At 45.2% G+C, this 25,897-nt stretch overlaps 2 protein-coding genes across 8 annotated transcripts in view; one reads left to right on the forward strand and one right to left on the reverse strand.

Moving 5' to 3' along the window:
• PCYT1A (phosphate cytidylyltransferase 1A, choline) overlaps positions 1 to 25,897 on the forward strand; it is a 94,826-nt gene that overhangs the window by 56,972 nt on the left and 11,957 nt on the right. For 5 of the 7 annotated variants that reach the window (XM_031037171.2, XM_081832116.1, XM_031037173.2 and 2 more), the window contains one exon: positions 820 to 4,928. The exons of 1 other annotated variant lie outside the window; for it this stretch is intronic. In XM_031037171.2, coding sequence (XP_030893031.1) covers positions 820 to 1,026 — 207 coding nt within the window. In that variant the 3' untranslated portion in view covers positions 1,027 to 4,928. Of the gene's footprint in view, positions 1 to 819; positions 4,929 to 15,272; positions 15,367 to 15,589; positions 15,675 to 25,897 lie in introns of those variants that run through there. One more of the 7 variants, XM_081832138.1, reaches the window with a different exon arrangement.
• On the reverse strand, positions 6,406 to 24,551 carry SLC51A (solute carrier family 51 member A). Its single transcript, XM_006741650.3, has 9 exons — positions 24,196 to 24,551; positions 23,507 to 23,601; positions 12,609 to 12,763; positions 11,409 to 11,482; positions 10,838 to 10,996; positions 10,152 to 10,263; positions 9,713 to 9,859; positions 7,505 to 7,610; positions 6,406 to 6,767 (listed from the first exon to the last, which is right to left on the reverse strand). Exons 1-9 carry the CDS (start codon positions 24,231 to 24,233, stop codon positions 6,562 to 6,564), a joined length of 1,092 nt encoding a protein of 363 aa, XP_006741713.1. The 5' UTR covers positions 24,234 to 24,551; the 3' UTR covers positions 6,406 to 6,561.

Here is a 25,897-nt window from a genome sequence, read left to right on the forward strand (position 1 = left end):
GCTGTGGAAAGAATTATAGCACTATAGAAAGGGACATCAACATTAAGTAGTTGTCTAATCTGTTCCTTATATTGGGCTGAACTATATTTCAACTATCCCCAAAAAGTTGTTTAAAATCGTTACGGAAAGAGGTTACACATTCTCCTAAATAATTTTGCCAGCTGTCAACCTCCAAATCTGGTGATAAGCAAGTAACCTTGCCCAGCTTGCTTCTGTATTATAGTTTTAGATAAAAAGGAAAGGAAAGAATGAAGAACAGTAAAAAGAAAGCTGTGCCACTACAAACAGCTGCTGCAGAGCTGCTGCCTGAGGTTAGAGTTCTGTCCTTGAGGAGTAACAAGATCTTTTCAAGCCAAATAGAAGGTGAATGTAGTTATTTAGCAAATGGGCCCTAGGATATCTGGAAGGATCTAACTGTGAAAGTATTTGATACCAGAACAGATTACTCAGGGAGAATATAGAATTTCCTTTTCAAAGAGCTCTAAAACTAGAATAGGTACTCTTTTGTCTGGGTTAGTTCCTTTGTTTTTGCCTGGAGCCTGGACTGCAGACCAAGTAGCCATTTAAGAATTCCTTTGACACAGAAGTCGAGAATTGGGTGACTGCAGATAACGTGTGGAAACCCTTAGATAAGTAGCATAGCGTGGACTACTTTAGGGAGGAAATTGCTTAAAATTTTAGATATATCCCTCCCCTAGCTTATTCGATCACTTTTGACATTGCAGAGGGCACTTGTGATAATTTGAAGTCTCAGATCCTCCAATGGTGATTTAGTAAGATCCCTAGGTTTCTTCTAATTCTTCCTTTTGGTCTCCCTAGAAACATATGCTGAAAGAGGGGAAAGGCCGGATGCTGCAGGCCATCAGTCCAAAGCAGAGTCCCAGCAGCAGCCCCACTCGGGAACGCTCCCCCTCCCCGTCTTTTCGATGGCCCTTCTCTGGCAAGACTTCCCCGCCTTCCTCCCCAGCAAACCTCTCCAGGCACAAGGCTGCAGCCTATGATATCAGTGAGGATGAAGAAGACTAAGTTTTCATCCCTCCTTTCCTCTTCCCTCCCTCTGTCCCATCACCTTTGGAAGCTCTCTGTTGAATTTCAAATTGTGATTCCAACACTAAACCTAAGGACAGCTACAAAGGAAAGAAAGTTGGGGCAGGAGGATGTAGGATGGGATCAGCAGCCCATCCTCCAAGAGACATCACCTAGCCACACGAAGAAAGAGGCTGACTACACCTCAGAAACCTGTTCTGCATCCATATACCCTCCCTACAGACTTTGCTTTACTGTTTATGTTCATGTGATTTTGACAGGGAAATTGTCATTTTTATTAATTTTTTAAAAATTAGTCTTTCAAATGTTGTAAGTAGAACTAATTCTTTGCCCCTGAGGAGTGGGCAGAAGGAAGTGGTGTATTACCCAGAGGCCTTTTCTTCCTGATACACTATAGTGTTTGCCTTCTGTTGGTGGCTTGCCAAGTCCTTCAAGCAATGAGCCATGCTGATGAGTGATTTCAGGGGGAGGGGAAATAGCATAATTTTGGTGTCCTTAAAAAAAAGCTAAAAGCTGAGTAAACTCAGTCACAAACCCCCTCAATGAATTGCTGGCACATGTGTCAATGTGGCTGTGAGAAGAAGATCTGAGCCGAACTTTTCTTACTCCCTGAGGAGTTTCTTGTTGGACCTGATGGGGCCCATGGAAAGACACTGATGTGGATGGGACAGACCACATGGCATCAGCTGCGGTTTTCCTGCTGTGTTCATCTTCTCAGAAAACTCTGTTGCCCAGTTATTTGGGAGCTCTTGTCAATCTCTTTCCTACAGTCTACCTTTGAAGGAAGGAACACTTTCAGGTTTATTGTGATTGGGGAGGGGAGTGGGACAGTACTCAATCCTATAAAGGATCAGGTTAGGTTAATTTTCCCATCTGGGTATAAGTCCCTGGCCCTGCTATTTCAATGCTATTACCTAGCTTTTTACAGAGGATACTTTGTAAATGTCTGCAGTTTGAACATGATCTGTTAATCCATGTTGCTCAAAGCCATATTGAATATTTAGAGAGATTTGCACAGAATTTAAACACAAAAGTATAAAGAAACACCCCCCCCCCCCTTCCTAAAGCCTTATCTTGAACTCTGTCCTTCTTAAGAATGTTCTTAACTGGAACTAATGCTCCAGGTGGTGTTTCTTTTCCTCTGAAGGTTGCAGTGGTTGGGACTTCCCTCCGCTGCCCCTCCAGCAGGCCACAAAACATTACAAGAGAATGGCAGGTTCTCTTCCTTTCCCACGTGTGCCTGGTGGTTATGGTCCCACTTCTCCTGTTAGGTTGCCCAGGAGGATTCGTCACTTATATTCCACATCAGAGATGCTGAAGCTTAACACTTGCAGTTGAGCACGAGCTCATTTTAAGCCTCTAGCATTCTGCAGCTACATGACCGAGCAGACCATCATCTTCAATAATCCTGTAGCTGGGTTCAGGGGTAAAATTGCTTATGTCCAGGCCCCACCCTGTCACTCATAAATACCCCTTGTGGGGGTGGAGTTTTGGTGTTTTCAGCTAAGAAAACTGCATTTTATCTTTTCTTGCCCCTATGCTAGGGCTGTGAGCATCTCATAGTCTCTTCCCTAAATACTTTCTGGTAAAACCTGCTCTTCTGCCTGAGGATCAGAGGCTAGAATCACTGCCTGCTTGCACAGCAGGACTACCTGGTTTCCTAAAACTCCGATCACCCAGAGAGACAGAGTAGAGACAAAGAGGGGGAACTCTCTTGTTGTCCTGACGGCTTATGTAAACTACATTTCTGACTCTTCTCATGAAGTGCTATTTTTGCTATCAAATATGGTTTACATGAGTTTTGACTTGGAATCCTTTTTTTGAAACAGTTCAAGTTCTTGTTTTCCTACATTAACCAGCTTCATAGGATCACATATTTTAACTTTTCTGCTTTAGTCTTCCCTCTTTGGGCATTCTGCCTATCTCTGTCTTATTCTCCCTGGTATAGAAAGATGATGAAATCATCACTGAAGGTCACCTACCTGTTCCCTCAAAGTACATATTGGCCAAGTGTATTTGGCAAGGGAGATGCTCAGAATGTGGTTTTCCTCCCTGCATGTCACTCCTCTCAAGTTTACTGTCTGGACCTCTTCCTCTGCTCTGTCAATGGGCTACTTTGGGCATTCCCTGTCCCTGGAATATAACCGCTGTGCTAATAAGTTCTGTGAGACCGCCAGGGCCAGCATATGCACAAGTGCTTGGAAAGCCCTCTCACCCCTTTTGATGAGCCTCTGTGGCCTCAGTCTCCTAACACTAGTGCATCCTCAAATAATTTTGACTTAAGGCTAAAACTTTTATTGTGTGGCATATTAGCTACTTTGGGATAAATGTGATCCTAGGTGCTGGACAAGGATGTGTGGAGGGAAGAAGCTGTTGGGATGATGTGTTATTTGATCATTTGTGCCTAATTAAATGAAGTTAGTGGTTTGCCTACCATGACCATGCCTGTGATCTGTAAATCTTCTATTATTAATTTTAATATTAACTATTAATATTGATTTCTAATATTAATATTACTTAGCTATTTCCCTGAATCCCACACACAAAGCAATAAGCCAAATGTAGCAGAGATGGGAGAGCCTTAAACACTGGTTGGCTTCAGAGCTCAGTATGTAAGACAGAAGAATGGAGACAAACCCAGGAGCTGGTGCTGGGGAGGTGCTACTTCATTTACCTTGAGATGGCTGGGCAGAAAGTTTGCTCTTTTCATACACTAGACTCAGTAGCACTAAGGAATAGAGGTTGAAACTTTAGAGGAGTAGAAACAGATTCTTTGTACTGCTGCAGCTGTTTCTGATAGCTAGAGCCAAAGACCATTATTTCGCTGAGGCTTGGGTAAGAAGGCTGGGGATAGGAGGAGGTTGAAGATGCTAAATAAGAAAAAATATGAAGCATTATGAGGTCAAGAGAACTTTTGACTTTTTCAGATTGCTGATAACCCAGCACCCGAGTTAGATTTTTCTTATTTTACTTGTGACCACACAACTGGTCAGGCAGCCTCTGGATATTCCATCCCCCGCCCCCCCCCCACCCCAGATGGTTCTTCACAGTGCTTTTGTTTCTCTGGATTATCTTGATTTGTGGGTAGCTTTTGTTATTCTGGAGCTCATTGCTTTTTTGACCCTGTTCTAGATCTCTGTCTAAAATCTTTCCAAATCAATTATATTTTGCTGCTTTTTCTTTAATTCCCTAAAAGCCTTAGCTTCTACATTTTCTGTCAGCACACACTTTCACCAGAAGTTGAACTAATACAGGTAGGAAAAAAAGCTCCCTTAGCAATGTTTTTAACTAATGGTATTTTTTTTTTAAAGCTTACCAATATAGGTATTTTTAAAGATTGTATTTTTCAAAATCATACAATGATTGTTCTTGTTTTCTCTCATAGAATAGATTGTCATGGGATAAAGAGTGGTCCCTAGCTTCTATTTTTCCAAATAAGTAGGACATGTTCTTAGGATTATACTATTAAATGTTAATTTTCTTTAAAAGAAAGAAGAAAGATTTTCTGTCCGCCAAAGTTGTATGTTAATTCTCAGATTGGGATAGAAAACAAAAGTGCTAGGTTTAATACTAGGATGACTCAGGTTGTGTTCCTTTAGGTTTAAAGAGGGCTTTCCTACCCTTCTTAGGGGGGCACTGACTGTTTTAAACACAGAGAGTTGATTGGTTGCTTTGTATTGAGGATCTTGAAAAGAAAAGGGCGTGTGGGAAGAAACACTGGCCTTGATGTGAATGTTAGCCCCATCCCCAGTGCCATCATCCATAGGGCGTTTTCCTCAATCCGTGTTCAGTACATTGTTTTCCTATGTGAGTGTTATTAATTTGTTCAGTTATTTTGGCCTTTGTCATTAGGCAAATAAAGGCAAAGTGGTTTTACCTAATGTTCCATTTCCTGTGTTTTTGACCTGGTATACATGTGTATAAGATGTTTTATGTATTTGGGACTTTTACCTATACCCTCAGTTCCTTTGGTTTTGCATCCTAATTTGTCTCCTCAAAATTGTTCCATGACCATATTATCAGGGAAATCCTTTTGCAGCTTTGCATAGAAGGCCCAAAAAGCCATTGTGCCTCTAAGGGAGGCTGATCCAGACCTATGAGGTCTAATGTCATCAGTGTCCTAATGACATCTTCAGAAGTCTGGTTTCTTTTGAGACTTTAGGTTTGTACTATTTTTGCCTGGTTGAGTTCCTTTTTTTTTTTTTTTTTAGTTGACATACAATGTTACATTAGTTTTAGGTGTACAACTTAGTGGTTTGGTAAGTTTATACATTCTGCTATGCTCACCACAAGTATATCTACCATCTGTCCCATTACATTGCTATTACAATATCATTCACTGTATTCCTTTTTTTTTTTTTTAAGATTTTATTTATTTATTTGAGAGAGTGAGAGCAGGTATGCATGGGCAGAGGGAGAGGGAGAGTCTTTTTTTTTTTTTTTTAAGATTTTATTTATTTATTTATTAGAGAGCGAGCGAGAGAGAAACAGCATGAGAGAGGAGAGGGTCAGAGGGAGAAGCAGGCTCCCCGCTGAGCCGGGAGCCCGATGTGGGACTCGATCCCAGGACACTGGGATCATGACCTGAGCCGAAGGCAGTCACTTAACCAACTGAGCCATCCAGGCGCCCGGGAGAGGGAGAGTCTTAAGCAGACTTTGCACTGAGCACTGAGCCCAACACAGGGCTTGATCTCATGACCCTGAGATCATGACCTGAGCCAAACTCAAGAGTCAGATGCTTAACCAACTGAGCCAGCCAGGACCCCCTCATTGACTGTATTCCTTATGCTCTGCTTTTTATTCTTGTGACTAACTCATTCCACAACTGGAGGCCTGTATCTCCTACCCCTCTTCACCCATTTTGCCCAATCCCTCACCCCCTCTCCTCTGGCAACCATCAGTTCTCTGTATTTATAGTTCTGATTCTGCTTTTCATTTGTTTATTCATTTTCTTTTAGATTCCATTTATGAGTGGAATCATATGGTATTTGTCTTTCTCAGTCTGACTTATTTCACTTAGCATAATACCCTCTAGGTCCATCCCTGTTGTCTCTAATGGCATGGTCTCAGCATTTTTTATGGCTGTGTAATATTCCATTGTATATGTAAACCACATTTTCCTTATTCATTCATCTGTTGATGGACACTTAGTTTGCTTCCATGTCTTGGTTATTCTAAATAATGCTGCAATAAACATAAGGGTTTGCCTGGTTGAGATTTACTCCTGTTCTTATAACAGGCAAACTACCATATACTTTCCCCTCTTTCATTGGCTTTGGGAAAATTTAGAGTGACCTTTCAATATAGAAGCTTCAAGGGCTAATAGTGTTACCCACAGAGGCAATGTACCCAGTTGCAGAATTTTAAACTCTATCCTGTTTATTACAAAACTTAAAATACCTTCTCCAGGCAAGATCCAAAATAATTGCATCCTATTCCATAATTCTCCTTCATCCCCTATATTCAAATGTAATCTATCAGCTTGTGCTAAAAATGGAATCCATCCCCATTTGGTCAAGGTTGAGGGACAGTGAGGAAATCTTGTGCCTGTTTAATGTATACAGTGTCTCTTTCAATGTCCACCTTGGACTTTGAGGTCAAATCCAGGCCTGAGGAAGAAAAAGGTTCATATCCAACCTTGTTGTCTTTCCTTCGGTAGTACATGCGTGTCAGCACAGTCAGTAGAAAAGTCTCCAGTACGAGGAGGTGGCAATTCATCACTGCAGCGTGGAATGAAATATAATGTAAGTTATGCCAAATTGTAGAGGTGGTATCCCACCAGCAGCCCTGGCATATGAGTTCAGCAACACTTTCTCCAATTTGTCCTCAAACCAAGTCTAAAGATATTGTCATAAGTAACGTAGCAGATTAATGGTAGAGCCAAAACCAGAACTTGACTCTCTACCTTCTGCAAACGGAGGCTAGCATTAAACCCCATTTCTTTTGTGTGTTTTATCATCATGACCTTCCTTCTTTTTTTTTTTTTTTCTGAGAGAGATCGAGCAGTGGGGAGGGGCAGAGTGAGAGAGAATCCCAAGCAGATTCCACGCTTAGCATGGAGCCTGATGTGGGGCTTGATCCCACAACCCTGAGATCATGACCTGAGCAGACATCAAGAGTCGGATGCACTTAACCGACTGAGCCACCCAGGCGCCCCCATCAGCATGACCTTCTGCTTTCAAACCACACCCATTCCTCTCCCAGAAGCTGAGGATCGAACCTGTAGCTTCCTAGGTTGGCCATCAGGGCTGGCCTCAAGCTGTGGGATTGCAGCTCTCCTCTGTGTGGTCGGAGAATCCACCATCTCCTTAAAACCCCACTAGGATTTCTCAGGAGATCCCTTTCTGAGTATTCTGAGCAGAAGCCAGGCTGGCCCAACCTCTCTTCCAAGGTCCTCTCTTCCCTGACCCTCCTTTCTCGCCCATTCTGGAATAAGAGAGGAACTCTCTGTGCTCACCTTGAGACCTGATTTTAGAGGAAAAGGGAGGTGAACAAGCAATCTGCCCGCTGTTGGCCAAGATTGAGAAGATGGTTGGCTGCAGGGCAGTCAGGATGAGGAGAACCTGCAGAACAAAAGAGAAGGAAGGGCAGGAGGGGCCCAGCACCCGCGGCATTGAGGCCAATAGGCCCACTGCTGTGCTTGACCTTCCACAGTGCATTCAACTGACCTTTCGATCTGTGCACTTACAGAGGGCTAAAACTCACTTAAGTAAAGTTTTGTGGAGTTTTAATCTTTAGGCAAATTACAATCTTGTCTTCTACCCAATATTTTACGATAATCTGTGACAAGAAACAAGAACTGATTGGGGGTCCATGTTTATATCCCTATCTCAGCCATGGCTACTAATGAGCACTCAGTGGATGAACAGGGTGGATGGTTAGAGAAGACTATTTCCATCCGGCTCAAGGACCTGAGATTCCCTGCTCTTAGAATGAGGGGCAATTGGCCATGAAGGAAGGCGCCCTTTGAAAAATCTCTACTGTGCCAGGGGGTGGGCGGAAGGGGGAAAAGGGGAATTAATGTTCAATAGGTACAGAGTTTCTGTGTGGAAGGCGAAAAAATTCTGGAAATGGATGGTGGTGATGATTGCACAACAATGTGAATGCACTTACTGCCACTGAACTGTACACTTAAAAATAAATTGGTAAATTTTATGTATATTTTGATACAACAAGAAAAAAAAAAGAAGAAAAAAAAATCTCTGTCCAGAGGCTCCAGCAACACCATTTGTCTTAGTACTTGTCCTCCCTGAGCACACTTTTCTGAAGCATCAGCCTCTTCAAGGCAGACTCAGCATGTCCAGGTGTCCCCACAATAGTCCCGGGCAAGCTCGGCAGTCACAGGGTTTTTAGCCTGTGGCAAGACCCTAAGCACTTCTGGGGCCCAGATCCTTTCTGCCCTTTCAGTCCCTGACTCAATTCAGGCTCTTCTGGCCTCTCTCTTCTTCAATTCTACCTACTATATGCCCAGAAATCCACATTTCGGAGGCATCTGCTTAGATCAAATGAGAATTTATGTGAAAGCACACTGTTAACTATAAAGCAGTCACGAAGCTGTGGGAGTAGGAGAAGGGCCTAGCTAGGAGACAGAAAGAATGGAGAGAGAAGGAAAACAAGATTGGACTAGAAATCATTGCATTTGCTTTAGAGAATGGAAAGTGTCAAAGTGAAAAATGTGCCTTGCGGAGAACTTTCAGAAGAGGTGTGCAGGCAGCATGATGAGAAGAAGGAATGTGGATTTGAGAGTCAGACAGATCTAGGTTTAAATTCTAGTCCCATACCTACGTGCCTTCGAGCAAGCCCAATGATGTCTCTGGGCCTCATTTGTACAATAGAAATAATAATGACTCCTAAGATTATTGTGAAAATTTAGATGTAATGTATGAAAAATCCCTAACATGTGGTCAAGGTAGTTCATAACTATGATAATGCTGATGCTCCTGGTGGTGATGAATTATAGAGCTTTAGAAAGTGTTGGGTAGAAAAGAAAAGAAAAAAGCAAAGGTAGAAGAATTTCAGGTTGATAATACACATTCTAGGAGTTGAAGTGCATCCCCTAAAACGATATGTTAAAGTCCTAACCCCCAGTACTTCAGAATGTGATCTTATTTGGAAACAGCATCATTGTTGATTAACTCATTAGGTGTCATGAGTTAGGATGACATCATGCTGGAGGAGAGTGGATCCTTATTCCCATATACTGTTGTCCTTATAAGAAGAGGAAAAGAGACACAAGACACACGACACATGCCATGTCATGGTGGAGGCAAAATCTGTGATGCAGCTGCCAGCCGGGGAGTGCTGGCCCAACCACCAGAAGTTAGGAAGAGGCAAGGAAGAATTCTTCCCTATAGGTTTCAGGGGGAGCATGGCCTGGTCGACACCTTGATTTTGAACTTCCAGCCTCCAGAACTGTGAGCAAAGAAATTTCTGTTGTTTTAAGCCACCCAGTTTGTGATCCTTTGTGAGGGCAGCACTAGGAAGCTATTACAGCACAGAAAAGCAAAAGCTGGGAAGGGGCAGTAATCGTTTTCTAAAGCTCACAGGAAACCTAGGCTTAAGAAGGTTTCCAGACCCACTTTTGGTCTTTATTAGTCTCATCTCCTAACCCCAGTTACTGGTAGCTCTAATATTAACCATCTTTTCTCTCCCAGGGTGTAGTTACCTGAAAGAGGGCAAATTTGGCTCCTATATTCTGCTCACCCAGGTGCATCTTGGCTTGACGGAAAATGATGGCCAGGGTCCAGAGAGCCAACAGGGTGGACACACCGAGGAGAGTGTTGATCCACAGAGCTGTGCTCTCTTCAGAAATCTGGTGGCAGATCAGAAAGTAGTCAGTGAGGGAGGCAAGGTTTTTCTCCTCCTTTTATTTCTCTTCTTCCATGGTGGGAAAGGTAATAAAAAAAGGCCCAAAGCTTTGGCCTATTCCACTCTCCTCTCCCCACCAGGGTCTCCAAGCCTCTACTTTTCCACGGCCACACTGTTACTGGGACTACCCTGTCTGTGGGGCCCTGTTGCAGGGGATGTTGGCTCCAGCTCTTCCTTCTAGAGCTCAGAGGTACTAAGTGAGTCTTGGACTTTGCTGCCCCTTATTCCTGGCTTACGTCTGCTGGGTCATAGATGCCATCTGGGATGAGAAACAGGCCCACCAGGCTCAGTGTTATCTTGAAGAAGGCATACTGGAATGGGCCCAACATCAGCAGCTGAAGCTTCTTCCTGAAGGAAGAAGAGGGTTAGGAACATGACCCCACAGACTGCCTACCTCAAGAACACCTTCCAGCTCCCTCACTGGGCTCCTGAGCTGAAGCTCAGCTGCCATAACAGACACCAAAATGGCTCAATGGATGGGGACATAGGAAGAAGCCAGAATGTTGAGAGCATTGGAAACCCTCTTCTTGTCTCCCACTCACCCCCAGACCAGAATGCTGCCTTTTGGGCTGCCTTTTGGGCAAGAACTATGTTGACCCCAACCTCATTAACCAAAATGGACACAAGGGACAAGTAAGTAGTCCAAAGTCCACTTTGCTCCATGTGGCTAAAGTTTGTAGGCAGCAGTGAGCTTAAGTGATGGAAATTGGAGTTCTCCTTCCTCTGCTCTCCTCACCCCTGAGTGGGTGCCCAGTGTGTGGGTGGTGGCTGTGGGATGCCCACCCTTTCATCACTGGCTTTGTTCCATAGCAGCCTGATTCCAAGAGACTTGAAGCAGGGCTGAGAGAGCCAGAGAGGCTCCTGGGAGAGTGCAGGAAGAGGCTAACCTGTTCCTCGAGGGAGCCTCTCCCTCCCAGCTTACCTGGTGAGCATGAATGGGGGGCAGCAGGGGCAGCAGCAGCAGCAGGGGCCTGTGTGGACCATCATCGGAGTGTCCTTCAGTGTCCTCATTACTGCCTCCTTCCCACCAAAGCCTTCCACTATGACCCTCATCAGCAGGTAAAAGCATACCGCATAAAACCTGGAGTGGGAGCAGAGGTGGGCCTCACAGAGGGGGAGGTGGCAGCCAGCTGAGGGGGTACCAGACTCAAGGGGTGCAACAGAGGTGGGGCTCACTGAGGGGATCACAGTAGGGACCAGGCATTCAGAATGTGTGACCCAGCAAGAGGGAGAGACAGGACAGGGTCCAGGGGCTGAGGATGAGAGGAATTGGGGCCTGTAGGAACAAAATGGTTGACTAAGGATGAACAGAACCAGAAGTTCAAGAGACCTGATTAGCACAAGTTGAAAGGGGGCTAGATTCATGATCAATTAGTTTGCAGGGATTTATGGAAGGGATATGGCATAAAAGAAGATGTGGACTCTGGAGTCCTGGGCGAGTGGGGAGCAAAAGGGTACCCAGCTCAGAGCTGGGGGTGGGGCAGGACACTCACGAGGTTATGGCCATTTCCACGAGCATGAGGGAACGAGGGATCCAGAGACCAAAACAGCAGAACACAGACACGACCTACTTGGAGAGGAGCAAGAAGCTGGTTGCAGCGAGAAGGGAGTCTTTGAGCTCTAACCCTGTCAAACCTTTTGTGGCAAGGGCTCAAGGAAGCAAAACCTGAACAACTGGGGTGTCATTACTGTAAGTGGTCGGCTGGAAAAAATAACTAATTAATTTTTTAAAAATCAACTAATTTTTAAAGTTTTTTTTTATAACTTTTTTTTTTTTTTTAAGATTTATTTATTTGACAGAGAGAGAGACAGCGAGAGCAGGAACACAAGCAGGGGGAGTGGGAGAGGGAGAAGCAGGCTTCCTGCGGAGCAGGGAGCCCGATGCGGGGCTCGATCCCAGGACCCTGGGATCATGATCTGAGCCGAAGGCAGACGCTTAACGACTGAGCCACCCAGGCGCCCCTAAAGTTTTTTTTAAATTCGGTGGTCAGTTCCTTCTGTATCTAGGGTTGGAGACAGCAGGTCCCCTTAAGTCCAGCGCTCTTTTCCTATATCCCTGGAGTATTGTAGGTAAGTTCATCCTTAGGAGGAACTGGGTCAAGATCCAACCCTTCCTTTTCAACATCACATGTTACTAGAGCATCTCTGATGAATAGAGATGGCCCAAGCAGGTGTCCTCTGCTAGAAAAGGACCTCAAGGGCTCCATTCTCCACCCCAGACACACACACAGACCTTATAAGGAAATGGAAGTCCAGTCTTATGGCCTGGGAGCAAGCCAGAGACCTATATAATGTTTGTGAGAGTGAGTTAAAAAGGTCTACAATGTAAGGGTAGAGCTGAGTATGTCCCCATGGAAAAAAAATTCTTTCCCTCTTTCCCCTCTGAGGAACCACTGCTTTCCTGTATAGTAAGGAAGCTTGCTTTTAACAGTAATACTGTGGCAGGAAGTAATGAGTGGGGCTGCTGGTGGGCTGAGCAGTTTCTGCAGCTATCACTTGGCTCTAAGAATTCAAACTCCCTGTCCCACTGCCTATTGGCCTTCCAAGCATGGGGTCCTGACTGCAAACGGAAATCCCATTACAGCCCCCCAGGCAACACTTTGCTGACTTGAATTGCTGAGTTTAGAGGAATTCTCAAAATGGTTCCTGTCTCTTGTTTAGTCCCTCCCAAATGGCAGCTACAAGGCCCTTACCGTGGGTGCAGAGCTGCTCCAGAGCAGGGTCCTCCTCTTGATGGGGCACCGGGTGTTCTTGTACAGGTAGACAGCATCCTCCAGGAAGATGATGACAGAGCCCAGGGCAAACAAGGTCATAATGACTGTAAGGGCAATTTCCATAGGGCCCAGTGCTAAAGTGGAAAGAGAGGGCAGACTCTCCTGAGCTGAAGTCTAGGACCGAGGGGCAGAAGATGTGGGCTTCTTCATTTGGATCTAAATTGCTTTACCATATCTAGAATTATCTGGTCTAGGCTCCCACCCATGCAGAAGAATGGCATTTTCTTAGAATATCCAACATGTGGCTAAAAGTAGTCATTCTTCTGCATGGATGAAAGACTAGACCAGATAATTCTAGGAATGGTAAGGCTTACCTCAACCAGGATATAGACACCAAACAAGTTTTTACTTAACTAGCAAAAATTTTGAATTAGGAGGTTGGCCGTGCCTGGTCAACTTTATTACTTTCCAGTGAAAGGTGTCATGCTAGCAGACGTGGACCAATTAACATTATAATTAAAGCAGAATGTAATTAATGGTATCCTTTAGGGCTGTTTAAATTTGATTTCAAAAATTATGTCATGAAACTGGGACATTAGGAAGGGATTTTTTTTTTTTTAAGATTTTATTTATTTATTTGACACAGAGAGAGAGAGCACAAGCAGTTGGAGAGGCAGGCAGAGGGAGAGGGAGAAGCAGGCTCCCTGAGGAGCAGGGTGCCCATTGCGGGGCTCGATCCCAGGACTCTGGGATCATGACCTGAGCCGAAGGCAGTCGCTTAACCAACTGAGCCACCCAGGCGCCCCAGGAAGGGATTTTAACAGAAGAGAAATGGATACACATAAAGACTCCAAAGACATTTGACTCATGTTGGCCTCATAATTAGTCTTAAATTAAATGTGGTTCAGTAGCTTTCTTTAGTGTTTATTGCAATCATTTGAGTAGTTGTTAAAAACTAGCTGTCCAGGTCCTACCCTCAGAGATGCTCCTTCAAAATCTTTGTGAAGAATGTGTAATATTTTTAAAAAACTTATTAGCACTCAATTAAAAAAACAAAAAAATTATTAACACACCCACACATATATGGTCATCTGATTTATCACAAAGACTCCACTACAATTTATGGCGAAAAGGATGTTTTATTCAAGAAAGGTTCTAGGTTAACCGGATATCCTTTGGTGTATAAAAAAGAACATTGACCCCTCCTTCACATCATCCAAAAACACCTAAATGTGAAAGTTAAAACAATAAAGTTTTTAGAGGAAAACAGAGAAGTATATCTTCATGACTTTGAGATGGGCAAAGATCTTTTAAAATAGGACACAAAAGCATGACCCATAACTTTAAAAATTGATAAATTGGACTTTCTTAAAATGAAATATTTTCATTGGTCAAAAGAAACCATTAAGAGAGTGAAAAGACAAGCTCAGACTGAGAGAAGATATTTGAAATACAGATATCCAACATAAGACCAGTATCCATCCATATATAAAGAATTCCTATCGGTCAGAAAAAGACAACACGATTTTTAAAAATGAAAAAAAAGGGGCGCCTGGGTGGCTCAGTCGTTAAGCGTCTGCCTTCGGCTCAGGTCATGATCCCAGGGTCCTGGGATCAGCCCCACATTGGGCTCCCTGCTCAGCGGGAAGCCTGTTTCTCCCTCTCCCACTCCCCCTGCTTGTGTTCCTGCTCTCGCTATCTCTCTCTGTCAAATAAATAAAATCTTTTTTTTAAAAAAATGGAAAAAAAGACCTAACCAGTTACTTTACAGAAGAGGATACGTAAATGTTTATGAAGCGTAAAAGGTGCTAAATATCAACAGTCATCAGGGCAACACAGATGTGAGATGCCATTACATACCCACCAAAAGGGCTAAAATTAAAAGGACTGATGATTCCAAGTGCTGATGAGGATAAGGGGAAAATGGAATTCATTTATTTCAGCTGGGAGGGGCACAACCATTTTGGAAAACAGTTTGGTAGTATGTATTAAAGCTAAACATACACCTACCCTATGACACAGAAATTCCACTCCTGGATACATATTCAATAGAAATGAGTGCTTATGAACACTGAAAATATGCTCAGAGCAGCATTATTCATAATGGCCCAAACTGGAAACAGCTCATATGTATCCAACAAGAATACAGATAAATACAGTTGACTCTTGAACAACCCAGGAGTTAGGGGCTCCAACCCCTGCACAGTTCAAAATCTGTGCATAATTTTTGATTGCCTCCAAACTTAACTACTAATAGCCTATGGTTGACTGGAAGCCTTACTGATAATATGCTTAGTTGATTAACACATGTTTTGTATGTTATATGTATTATGTTTTGTATTCTTACAATAAGGTAAACTAAAGAAAAGAAAATGTTATTAAGAAAATCATAAAGGGGCACCTGGCCGGCTCAGTTGGTGGAGCGTGTGACTTTTGATCTCGGGGTTGTAAGTTCAAGCCCCACGTTGGCTGTAGAGATTACTTAAAAATAAAATCTTTATTAAAAAAGGGAAAATCATAAGAGAAAATATATTTACAGTACCGTGCATATATTTATTGAAAAAAAATCCTCATATAGGTGGACCTGCACCGTTCAAACCCATGTTATTTTTTTTTAAGATTTTTATTTTATTTATTTGACAGAGAGAGAGCACAAGCAGGGGGAGCAGCAGAGGGAGAGGGAGAAGCAGACTCGCCGCTGAGCAGGGAGCCTGACGTCAAGCTCGATCCCAGGTGCCCCAAACCCATGTTATTTATTTATTTATTTATTTTTAATTTTTTTTTTTTTAAAGATTTTATTTATTTATTTGAGAGAGAGAGAGCACATGAGAGGGGGGAGGGTCAGAGGGAGAAGCAGACTCCCCGCTGAGCGGGGAGCCCGATGTGGGACTCGATCCCGGGACCCCAGGATCATGACCTGAGCCGAAGGCAGTCGCTTAACCGACTGAGCCACCCAGGCGCCCAAACCCATGTTATTTAAAGATCGACTGTAAATTGTCATATATTCCCACAATAGAATATACACACAATAAAAAAGAATAAACTACTGATACATGCAACAAAAGAGATTAATCTTAAAAACATAATGATGAGTGAAGGAAGCCAGATACAAGAGTATATATATACCGTTTGATTTTGTTTATATAAATTGAAAAATAGGGAAAAATGATCTGTAGAGGTGGTAGAGGTTAAAATAGTGCTCTCAGGAGGCATAGTAACTGGGGAGGGAGTACAAGAGACCCTACTGGTTACTTGAAATGTTCTATTTCTTGATCTAGGTGGTGGTTTCACAGATGTACACACCGGCAAAAATGCATCACAATATACACTTGAGATCATTACCTTTTACTGTATATAATTTATACTTAAAAAAAGGTCTCATGTCAACAAAGAAGATTGCAAAATTAGCCCAGTAAAATTATAACCATGTTTGGGAAGAGAAAGGTAGAAAAGAGTTGAAGGAAAGAGTGGGACACGAATATCTTTCTTTATCTTACAAAGTGCAAAGTCAGGAAGTATTGCCTGTGGTTGGCACAATAAGAAATTATCTAAAGGGATAATAAATCTATAAAGATAACCAACTAAAAATATTGACATAATTGTAGGGAGAACGGAAAAAGATCAGGGCTGAGAAAGAGAGAGTGCACATGAGTGGGGGGGAGGGGCAGAGAGAGAGAAGAATCCCAAGCAGAATCCCCCCCCAGCTCCACTGAGTGTGACCCCCCCAAACCCCCCCCCCAGGGCTCAGTCTCACAATCCTGAGATCACAACCCCAAGATCATGACCTGACCCGAAATCAAGAGTCCCATGCTCAATCAGCTGAGCCACCCAGCCATCCCAATTCAGTAGATTTCTCAAAACCAGTGTCCGTTGTGGGAAGGCAGAGTCACTGCTAGAGGCTCTCTTGGCAGGATTTGCCCACCCCTGCTTGACCCTTGTCCTCACAGGCTCAGGGAGAGCTGAGAGTGAAAAGAGCCCTTTCAAAAGCCGTTCAAGGCCAGAGACTTTCCCAGTCTTCACTGTCTCGACTGCTCCCTCCTCTTTGAAAATCTGCCCCACCTTAACTCCCAGAACCACAGTCCCCGTCATGGCCTCTGACCCTAAGTCTCTGGCACTGATCCCTCATCCCCTCCCACGCCCTGTGTTCCCCATCTCAAACATTGCAGCTCCGGTCTTCTCTGTTTATTGAGGTCTAGGATTTCCCTACCACTCCTTCAGCCTCCCAATAACCATGCAAGCTGTGCTGCCTCCAAAACTTGGTGGTGCTTGGTTTCTGCCCGTTCAGCTTTTTTCCCTGAGCTCCCAGTGGCTGGCTTCTCCTCACTGAGTTCTCAGTTCAATGCCCCTCCTCAGCCAGCCTTCCTTGAGTGCCCTTGTGATGCTGCCCCCCCATCTGCCTCCCACAGTGAGGCTATTTACATATTTATTTACTTGCCTATTTTCTGCTGCCTTCCCCCTCCCACCTTCCCCACCCTTGTAAACTCCTGGAAGGCAGAGACTTTGTCAAGCTTTGTTTGTTCTCTGTTGCATCTCCAAATGCGTGGAACAGTAACTGTGGCTATTTGTTGAATGAAAGAAATAACTCCATGAGAATTCCTATTGTCATCTCCATTTTATAGGCTTTTCCAGGAAACTAGGCTTAGAGAGTTAAGAACGTTGCCCATGGTCACACAGCCTGGAAGTTATGGGGCTGGGATTAGAACCCAGGGGTTTTGGGGCGCCTGGGTGGCTCAGTTGGTTAAGCGACTGCCTTCAGCTCAGGTCATGATCCTGGAGTCCCTGGATCGAGTCCCTGGATCGAGTCCCTGGATCGAGTCCCTGGATCGAGTCCCTGGATCGAGTCCCTGGATCGAGTCCCGCATCGGGCTCCCTGCTCGGCAGGAGTCTGCTTCTCCCTCTGACCCTCCCCCCTCTCATGTGCTCTCTCTCTCAAATAAATAAATAAATCTTTAAACAAACAAACAAACAAACAAAACCACCCAGGGGTTTCTGGCTGAGCCCACACTCTTAACCATTGCACACACTGACTCTTGGTGTGTGTTCCCATAGCAATGGGAGCGAATGTAAAGTGATACAAACCATGAAACCCAACCCTACAAAGATGTTTAAGTTTATGAAGGTGGGTGGGGGCATATGTGACTGTTCAGTACAGACATGCTTTTGCAATCTCTTGTAACTTCTGCCTTTGGCACTCTATATTCTCTCTCCAACTTGCAGTATCTATAGGCTCTTGTATCCACTGCCCCAGCACAAAAGCTGAGAGAGAAGATTCTCAGCATCCATAGCCTGACACTACTGCTCTCCATAAAACTCGTTTATCTTCTTTGAAGACTGTCCCTACCTTATTTTCCTGCATCTTAATAGATATCATAGGACAAAAGTGTTCTATGGCCAGAGGATTTTTGGAAATGCCTTAAAGTTAAACCTGTTTCTTCCCATACTCAAGTTTTTAATCTGATTTACACTAATTTCCTAGTGGAGGTTATAGAATATAGCTTTTACAAAACTTATTTTTCTATAGATTCTGTGTTCATGAGGCACTACTTAAGATTAGTATTCCAAGAAACACACTTTGGGAAATGCTTGTCTAACTGACCATTTTGAATTCAATTACACCTTTAGCAACTAGCAAATTTCCCACTGTGTCCACAATAGTAGTGAAGATAATTTTTTTTTTAATTTTTTTTTTTTTAAGATTTTATTTATTTGAGAGAGAGAGAATGAGAGACAGAGAGCATGAGAGGGAGGAGGGCCAGAGGGAGAAGCAGACTCCCTGCCGAGCAGGGAGCCCGATGCGGGACCCGATCCCGGGACTCCAGGATCATGACCTGAGCCGAAGGCAGTCGCTTAACCAACTGAGCCACCCAGGCGCCCGATAATTTTTTTTTTAAATAATGAAAATATTAGAGCATTAAAATTTTGAAAGAGTATCTCCCATAATTCTAGTTAGTTCCTACCCAAAAGTTATTTTCGTTTTTGCATATTTGTCTTCATGGGAGTTAAGAGCGTAGGCTCTGGAGTCAGAGACACCTGAGTTCAAAGTAAAATCCCACTTACTGCTTGCTCTTGACCTTGGACAGGTTATTCATCCTCTCATTAACCTCTTAGCACAGCACCTGGCATGTAGTATTTGTTCAATAAAAAGTAGCTTTAAAAAACACCCTGGTTAAAGTGCATACCGATTGTATTACTGCAATTATACTCTAAGATTGCATACATTTTTGACTAGCATTTTACCACAGCCATCAAAAATGATTTTTATAATTATTTTTTAAATTACAAAAATTTCAAAAATAAAGAGAATAATAGAGCAAACAGGAATATATATACCCATAACCCATTTTTTTTTTTTTTTAAAGATTTTATTTCTTTACTTGAGACAGAGAGAATGAGAGACAGAGAGCATGAGAGGGAGGAGGGTCAGAGGGAGAAGCAGGCTCCCCGCCGAGCAGGGAGCCCGATGCGGGACTCGATCCCGGGACTCCAGGATCATGACCTGAGCCGAAGGCAGTCGCTTAACCGACTGAGCCACCCAGGCGCCCCATAACCCATTTTTTTTTAAGATTTTATTTATTTATTTGAGAGAGAGAATGAGACAGAGAGAGAGAGCATGGGAGGGGGGAGGATCAGAGGGAGAAGCAGACTCCCCGCTGAGCAGGGAGTCCGATGCGGGACTCGACCCCAGGACTCCCAGGATCATGACCTGAGCTGAAGGCAGTCGCTTAACCAACTGAGCCACCCAGGCGCCCCCCATAACCCATTTTAAAGAGTGTTACAATATTGCCAATTTTGCTTCAAAAATTATTTTTAGAAACATAAAACATTACAGATGTATTTCATGGCCCTTGTACATGCCTCCTGGATCATTTTCCCTTCCCCACCTCACCTCCCAGAGTTAACTACTGTTCTGACGTTGGTGTATATCTTTTTCACTTATGTTTTAATTTTTCACAATATAGGTACATACTCAACATACTATATTGCTTTGCGTTTTACAAAATCTACATACATGGGGGCACCTAGGTGGCTCAGTCGGTTAAGCGGGTAAGCGTCTGCCTTAGGTTCAGGTCATGATCCTGGGTTGGAGCCTGAGGGCCCCCCTCTGACTTCTTGCTCTGGGGGGAGCCTGCTTCTCCCTCTGCCCCTCCCCCACTTGTGCTCGCTCTCTCTCTCTCTCTCTCTCTCACTCTGCTCTCTCTGTCTCTCAAGTAAATAAATAAAAGCTTTTTTTAAAAAAACTACACAGGGGCACCTGGGTGGCTCAGTCGTTAAGCGTCTGCCTTCGGCTCAGGTCATGATCTCAGGGTCCTGGGATCGAGCCCCGCATCGGGCTCCCTGCTCGGAGGGAAGCCTGCTTCTCCCTCTCCCACTCCCCCTGCTTGTGTTCCCTCTCTCACTGTGTCTCTCTCTGTCAAATAAATAAATAAAATCTTTAAAAAAAAATAAAATAAAATAAAAATAAAAATAAAAAAAAAATTAAAAAACTACACAAATGGCATCATTCTGCAAAATGCTTTTCCCATCCAACATTGTTTTCTTGATATTATTTTCATTATGACAAACAAATGCTTCCATAAATATTCTTGGACGTATCTGCTAAGCACATATGGGAGAGTTCTTTTATGTGGACACTTAAAATCAGAATTTCTGGGCTGGAGGAGATGAGAATCTGTCGTGCTGCAGCGAGCTGATCACTCTCCACAGTGGCTTTCCCAGTTAGACTCCCACCGGTGGTCCACGAGCCCTCTCTGTCACCTCAGATTCACTATAGGGAAATGTCATTGTTTCATTCACGGCTCCCTAATTCCTGAGTAGAGTATCTTTTTGTCCATTTATTGGTCATTTGGGTTTCTTCTGTGTGAACTGTCTGTTCACATATTTTACACTCTTTGTATTGGGTAATTTCTCTTATACTGACTTCTTATCCTTTGTTAGTTAGGCTTGAAAATATCTTCTCCCAGTCAGGGTGTGGTATTTAACATTGTTTATAGTGTCTTTAGTTGTATAAAAGTTTGCTTATGGAGTCAATCTTCCTGATCATTTGTGCTTTCTTGTGTTTTAAGAAATTATTCTCCACTCCCAATCATAAAGATATCTGTCTATATTGTCTTTTGTCAAAACGTGTGCATTTTGCATTTAGGTATTTAAGCTGTCTGCATTAAAGCTACGTTGGAGCTATTTTCCCACGGATTTTTTTGTCCCAGGGACAAATACATTGTCCAGACCACTTCTCGAGGAGTTCGTTCTGCCCACTGGTGTGTGTGGCATCCCTTCACAGAGCGCGTGCCCAAACGGGCTCTATTTCCGGGTGCCCTGTTCGGTTCCGTGTTTCTACTCGTTAGGCCCCTTGCACTTACTACTCATTGCTTAGTCTTATTATAAGTCGTAATCCCTGGTAGGGCAGGTACCCTCCATACACATTTTCAAAATTGTCTTGGCTTTTCCTGGCCTTTCACGCTTTCACAGAAATGTTTGGATCAGTCCATTTAAAAAATCCTGTAGGGACTGTCATTGCAATCATGTCACAGACATTTCAAAAACGTGTTTAGTAGTTCTCCCCGAAGACCTCCTCTTTAAATGGCAGCCAACTAAAGGGGCAACAGTTTACAGATGGAGGAGGAAGGGTTTTGCCATATCCTCAGGGCAAAGCCTCTTCCAGGCTTTCCTGTTTCTGGGGGTCATCGCCTCTGCCCTCACCCCGTTCCCCAGGGTGGTGGTTGCGGGCTCTTTTGCCTTCACTTACCCCGTCTAGCTATTTACCGGGTAGCCCGCTCTTTCTTTGACTTGCCTCTGTTCTCCAACCTCCCCTGTCTTTCCCTGACACCATTCTGGCTCAGACTCTTGATCCCCATGCTGGGCTGGGGCGATAACCTCCAATGCCTAGCCCTGCTTCTCAAGGCTCTTCTTCCCCGAAGTCCATCCTGTTTAACAACTGATTAATGATTTTGCACTGTCCAGCCCCTCCCAGTCTCAGCTCCCTCACCGGCTCCTTCTGTCTGCAGGATAAAGTAAAACTCCTCTGCCTGACATTCATCAGGCCCCACCTCACCTGCCCAGCCCTCTTGGTTGTCCCCTGCTTCTCCACCAGCAACCTGGAATCCTGCCCGATTAAGCTCCTCAGCATCCGGGGAACCTGCCTGCCCCTTCTGTCTGCATCCCCACCCCAGCAGCCCCCACCGCCTGCTCTCCACTCTCTAACATTCCCCCTGGGAATGAGGCAGTGCGCTGGACTACCAGACCCAGAACGGTCTCCCTACTTTGAAGATCCTTGGTGCTTCTATTTGCACATTCTTTCACAAAGCAATGTGAGATTGATTTTTACTGTGTAAGGCAGGGTTTCTCAATCTCAGCACTGTCAACACTTTGGCCAAGGTAACTTCTTGTCATGGGGGACTTTCCTTTGTATTCAGGGCAGCATCCCTGGCATCTCCACTAGATGCCACTGGTACCCTCTAGTTGTGGCCACTGAAGGTCTCTACTCATTGCTAGAAGTTCCTTGGGGGACCAAACTGCCTCTGGTCGGCAACTGCTAGTGTAAGGGAACACTTCTGCCATAAGCTGCACTCTGAACAAGAGGTTCCTCAAGCTGGATGTAGCAGCTAGCTCCTGGCATGAACCCCAGAGTAGCTGCAAAGCCTCTCTGGACTCTCTGGCGGTTGTCATTCGCTCTGAAACCAGGCTGAACGTTGTCCAAGCACATGCCCATATCTGCCTCCTGATCCACACTGACTACATCCCGTTGGTCAGAAAGTCTACTCGATGAAGTGACAGTATCAGGAAGGAGCATGGGAAAAAACATTAAAGATACCATGGAGGGGGTGCCTGGGTGGCTCAGTCGGTTAAACGTCTGCCTTGGGCTCAGGTTGTGATCCTGGGGTGGTGGGATTGAGCCCCACATGGGGCTCCCTGCTCAGTGGGGAGTCTGCTTCTCCCTCTCCCTCTGCCCCTCCCATCACGCTCATGCTCTCTCTCTCAAATGAATAAATAAAATCTTAAAAAAAAATACCATAGAGGGGCGCCTGGGTGGCTCAGTCGTTAAGCGTCTGCCTTCGGCTCGGGTCATGATCCCAGGGTCCTGGGATCGAGCCCCACGTTAGTCTCTCTGCTCAGCGGGAAGCCTGCTTCTCCCTCTCCCAGTCCCCCTGCTTGTGTTCCCTCTCTCGCTGTCTCTCTCTGTCAAAATAAATAAATAAAATCTTAAAAAAAAAAAAACATAACTTTATAAAAAAAATACCGTAGAGATACAGACTCCTCTTCATTAATATCTAAGAGGTGGTTAATCATGCCGTAGGAAAACAAGATAAAATACAGATAGGAGCCACATTTGCTAGAACAACGCTAGGATCATTTGCTTGTCATATAGGCGGCCAGGGAATAAACCGAGTCCCATCTTCTGCTCTGCACTTTCAAAAGCAATTCAGTATAAGATCTGATTGGCCAACATTGTCAGAATACTTCTACAGGCATGCCTACGTTTTAATGACCGCCCCTCTAGAATGATGTAGACCCTTTCCCAAAGAGGCTATTATGCAGGCCCCAAGGAGGATTCTTTGGGGCTTGGATCATACAGGCATCATCTTGAGTCCCTGGATGGCTCTAGGGTTTGAACAATGCTCCAGGCCAGTGTCCCCACCTTGCATGAGCTTTGAGGCTGGGATCTGTGGGAGGTCCAGCTTGCAGCTTTGTCTCCCTGGCTAGGCTGCCATGCCCCTCCTCTGGCCTCTTGGCTCCTTGAGGAGTTGCTCTTGTCCAAGGCCTTCACCATGACAGACACTCTCCAGGCTGGTCAGCTCAGGACCACCTCTGTCAGCTGTCCTGGCTTCCTGCTGGGATGCTCATTTCTCCTTCCAGTTCCCTGGGGAGGGCCCCTGACTCACCTCTCAGAAGCTGGGCTGCAGTGGGAGCGTGAGAGAAGCAGGCAGAGGGGATGCTGTAATTGGTTTTCAGTAACTCCAGAAGATCTGCGGTGTACCTGTAGAGATACCAGCCCACGTTCAGAACTTGGGGACTTGGGGAGGCAAGGGGGGGTACCAGAAGGAACACCAGTTATCTGACACTCCTGAGTTCAGGGAGCTTGTACATTTCCCCTCGAGGCCCCGATTCTTAGAGGAAATGGCAAATGAGCCCAGACTAGTGTGTAAGACAAGTGCCACCTAGGCCATAGGCAGGCTTGGCTTCGGTGCCCAAAGAGTCCACGGTTCCCTCTCTCCACTTCCACTGGGGCAGCAGGCCAGGCACTGCCCAGAAAGAAAGAGCAGGGCCTCAGAGAAAGAGTGGGCCCTGAGCACCAGGGAGGGGTCCACAGCAGGTTGGGGCTCTGTGCCTGCCCCTCACAGCCCCCCGCTCTGAGATTTTTCTCTTCCCAGTTGAGGGGCAAAGCCAAGGCTCTGAAGGATCACACTCTGGCCCCCAGGACCTCAGGGCCAGCCAGACCGTTATTCGTCTGCCTCGTTCTGTGTCCCGGGAGCCAAAGGCCCCGGGAGGGAGAAAGGGCCAGGCCAGTGTGATAGGGAACACCACTGCTCAGCAACTGCCTCTTGGCTCTGGGCCTGCCACCCTCACTCACCTGGGGTCAAGCTTTATCTGAGTCCTGCCTGGTTCCATCGTCTTCTCTCCCTCTCTGGCTTTCCCAGCAAGCACTGAGGGGCAAGGAGGGGCAGGCAGGTGGGGGCCCTGAGGGAGGTGGCTCCCGCTGGTCCTGCTGCCTGCCGGCCTTTGTCAGAGAGAGGACGGCGGCCACGTGTAAGGGCAATGGCAGGATCTTCTCCTCTGCCTCTCTCTTCTCAGGCTTCCCGTGCCCACAGATCCCTAGAGCTTATCTCAGAGTTTACCCCAGAGGAATTTGATCCTCTTGGCTGGCTGAGATCCCTGGCTCCTGACTCCTCCTTCTCCTAGGTGTTGTCCTTCCTGCCTCCCTCCCGCAATGCCTTTGGCTACCCTTTGCCACCTGCCAGCCCTCATGCTACATCCCCTCTAATGAGTCTTCTAGGGTGGAGGTGGAATAAAGTTCTCTATCCTCCCTGCAATACTACCAGTCAGCAAACCCCTGTCTCCCAGAACCTGGCTGGAACTTGATCTCTGGTCTCCTGGAGACGGGAGAGTCAAGGCCAGCTCCCTGACTGCATTGGCACTTTGGTCTGGCATGCAGAAGGGAGAACGAGCTGGAAAAAACAGATGAGGCCCATGTGGGTTTCCCCAGTCTCAGCCTTCCTCATCCTGATGATGGGCTTACCCTGCCAAACAGCAGCCAAAGACGCAGCAAAGATGCAGGGGTACTTAAGAGGCCAGAGTCGCTGAGTGAGATTTCTGAGCATTTTGACAGATTCTGAAAAGCTGTGCCAAATTATGTTTCTGATCTTTTTATTGATTAGTGATTTCTCTTCTCTCTCCAAGTAGATTTAAAGCCATTTGAGCCCAGGCACAGTACCCCTAGGTTCCTGGCACAGGGCCCAATACATACGGATTGAATGCTCTTTAGAAGTGGTCACGTGACTGATAAACTAGTGAAAGCTTGACCACAGCAGCAGCAAATGTTTGTTGAGCATTTTTGGTGCCCCGGGTGCTGTAGGAAATGCAGTATGTTCCTTATCTTGTTGAAACTTTACAAGTGCTCTTGGAAGGTAACTACTGTCTTTTCCCATTTTACAGATGAAGAAACTGAGGCTCAGAGAAGTTCTGATGCCAGGTTGGATAGAAAGCCATGAGAGTGTGGAGTGAGGCAAAAAGGGACCTCTGTTGAGGTTCAGGTAAGAATTCCGAAAGTAAGAAAAGAGCCCAGGAGAGGGACAAGAGAGTGGATTCTGGGATGGTGAGGAGCTACAATCAGAGGAAGCAGTTACTGGTGGGTACCAAGAGGACTCTCTGCTGCTGTCCCCGTACACCTCAAATGTCTCCCAAGGGTCAGGCATGGTTCTGTCCCTCTGTTACCCTCCTCCTAAAGTATACCTCTCAGGACAGGACAGTGTAGGGATCCAGGAGTCTCAGGGACCCAGTTCCCTCCTGAGGTGGAGGGGATAGCAAAAGGAATACAAGGGCATTGACCCACAGAGTCACTTGCCTTGATCCCACCCTGACAAAGACACAGGCTGACTCAGCTGCCTCAAACATGTGACAGGAACACCCTCCAGGTCATTCATCTCTAGCCTGGTGAGAGGCCTTGAGCTTAATTGTCCCAAGGCCTGAACTTTAGACTTCCCCAGAAGAGGTAACAGGGCACTGAGGATGTTCTCTGAAACTTCTTCAGGGAGGCAGGAAAAGGGGAATGAAGA

Source organism: Leptonychotes weddellii, chromosome 1, assembly GCF_054177405.1.
Source record: "Leptonychotes weddellii isolate Sample4059 chromosome 1, ASM5417740v2, whole genome shotgun sequence".
Taxonomy (NCBI): domain Eukaryota; kingdom Metazoa; phylum Chordata; class Mammalia; order Carnivora; family Phocidae; genus Leptonychotes; species Leptonychotes weddellii.

Excerpts from the sequence above, each read along its gene's own strand:
- SLC51A (XM_006741650.3), bottom strand. The coding sequence starts at position 24,233 with ATGGAACCAGGCAGGACTCAGATAAAGCTTGACCCCAG. Across the intron at positions 12,764-23,506 it reads TGCAGCCCAGCTTCTGAGAG|CACTGGGCCCTATGGAAATT; the intron begins GTGAGTCAGGGG and ends TTTCCACTTTAG. Across the intron at positions 7,611-9,712 it reads CCAAATTTGCCCTCTTTCAG|GTTCTCCTCATCCTGACTGC; the intron begins GTAACTACACCC and ends TTTGTTCTGCAG.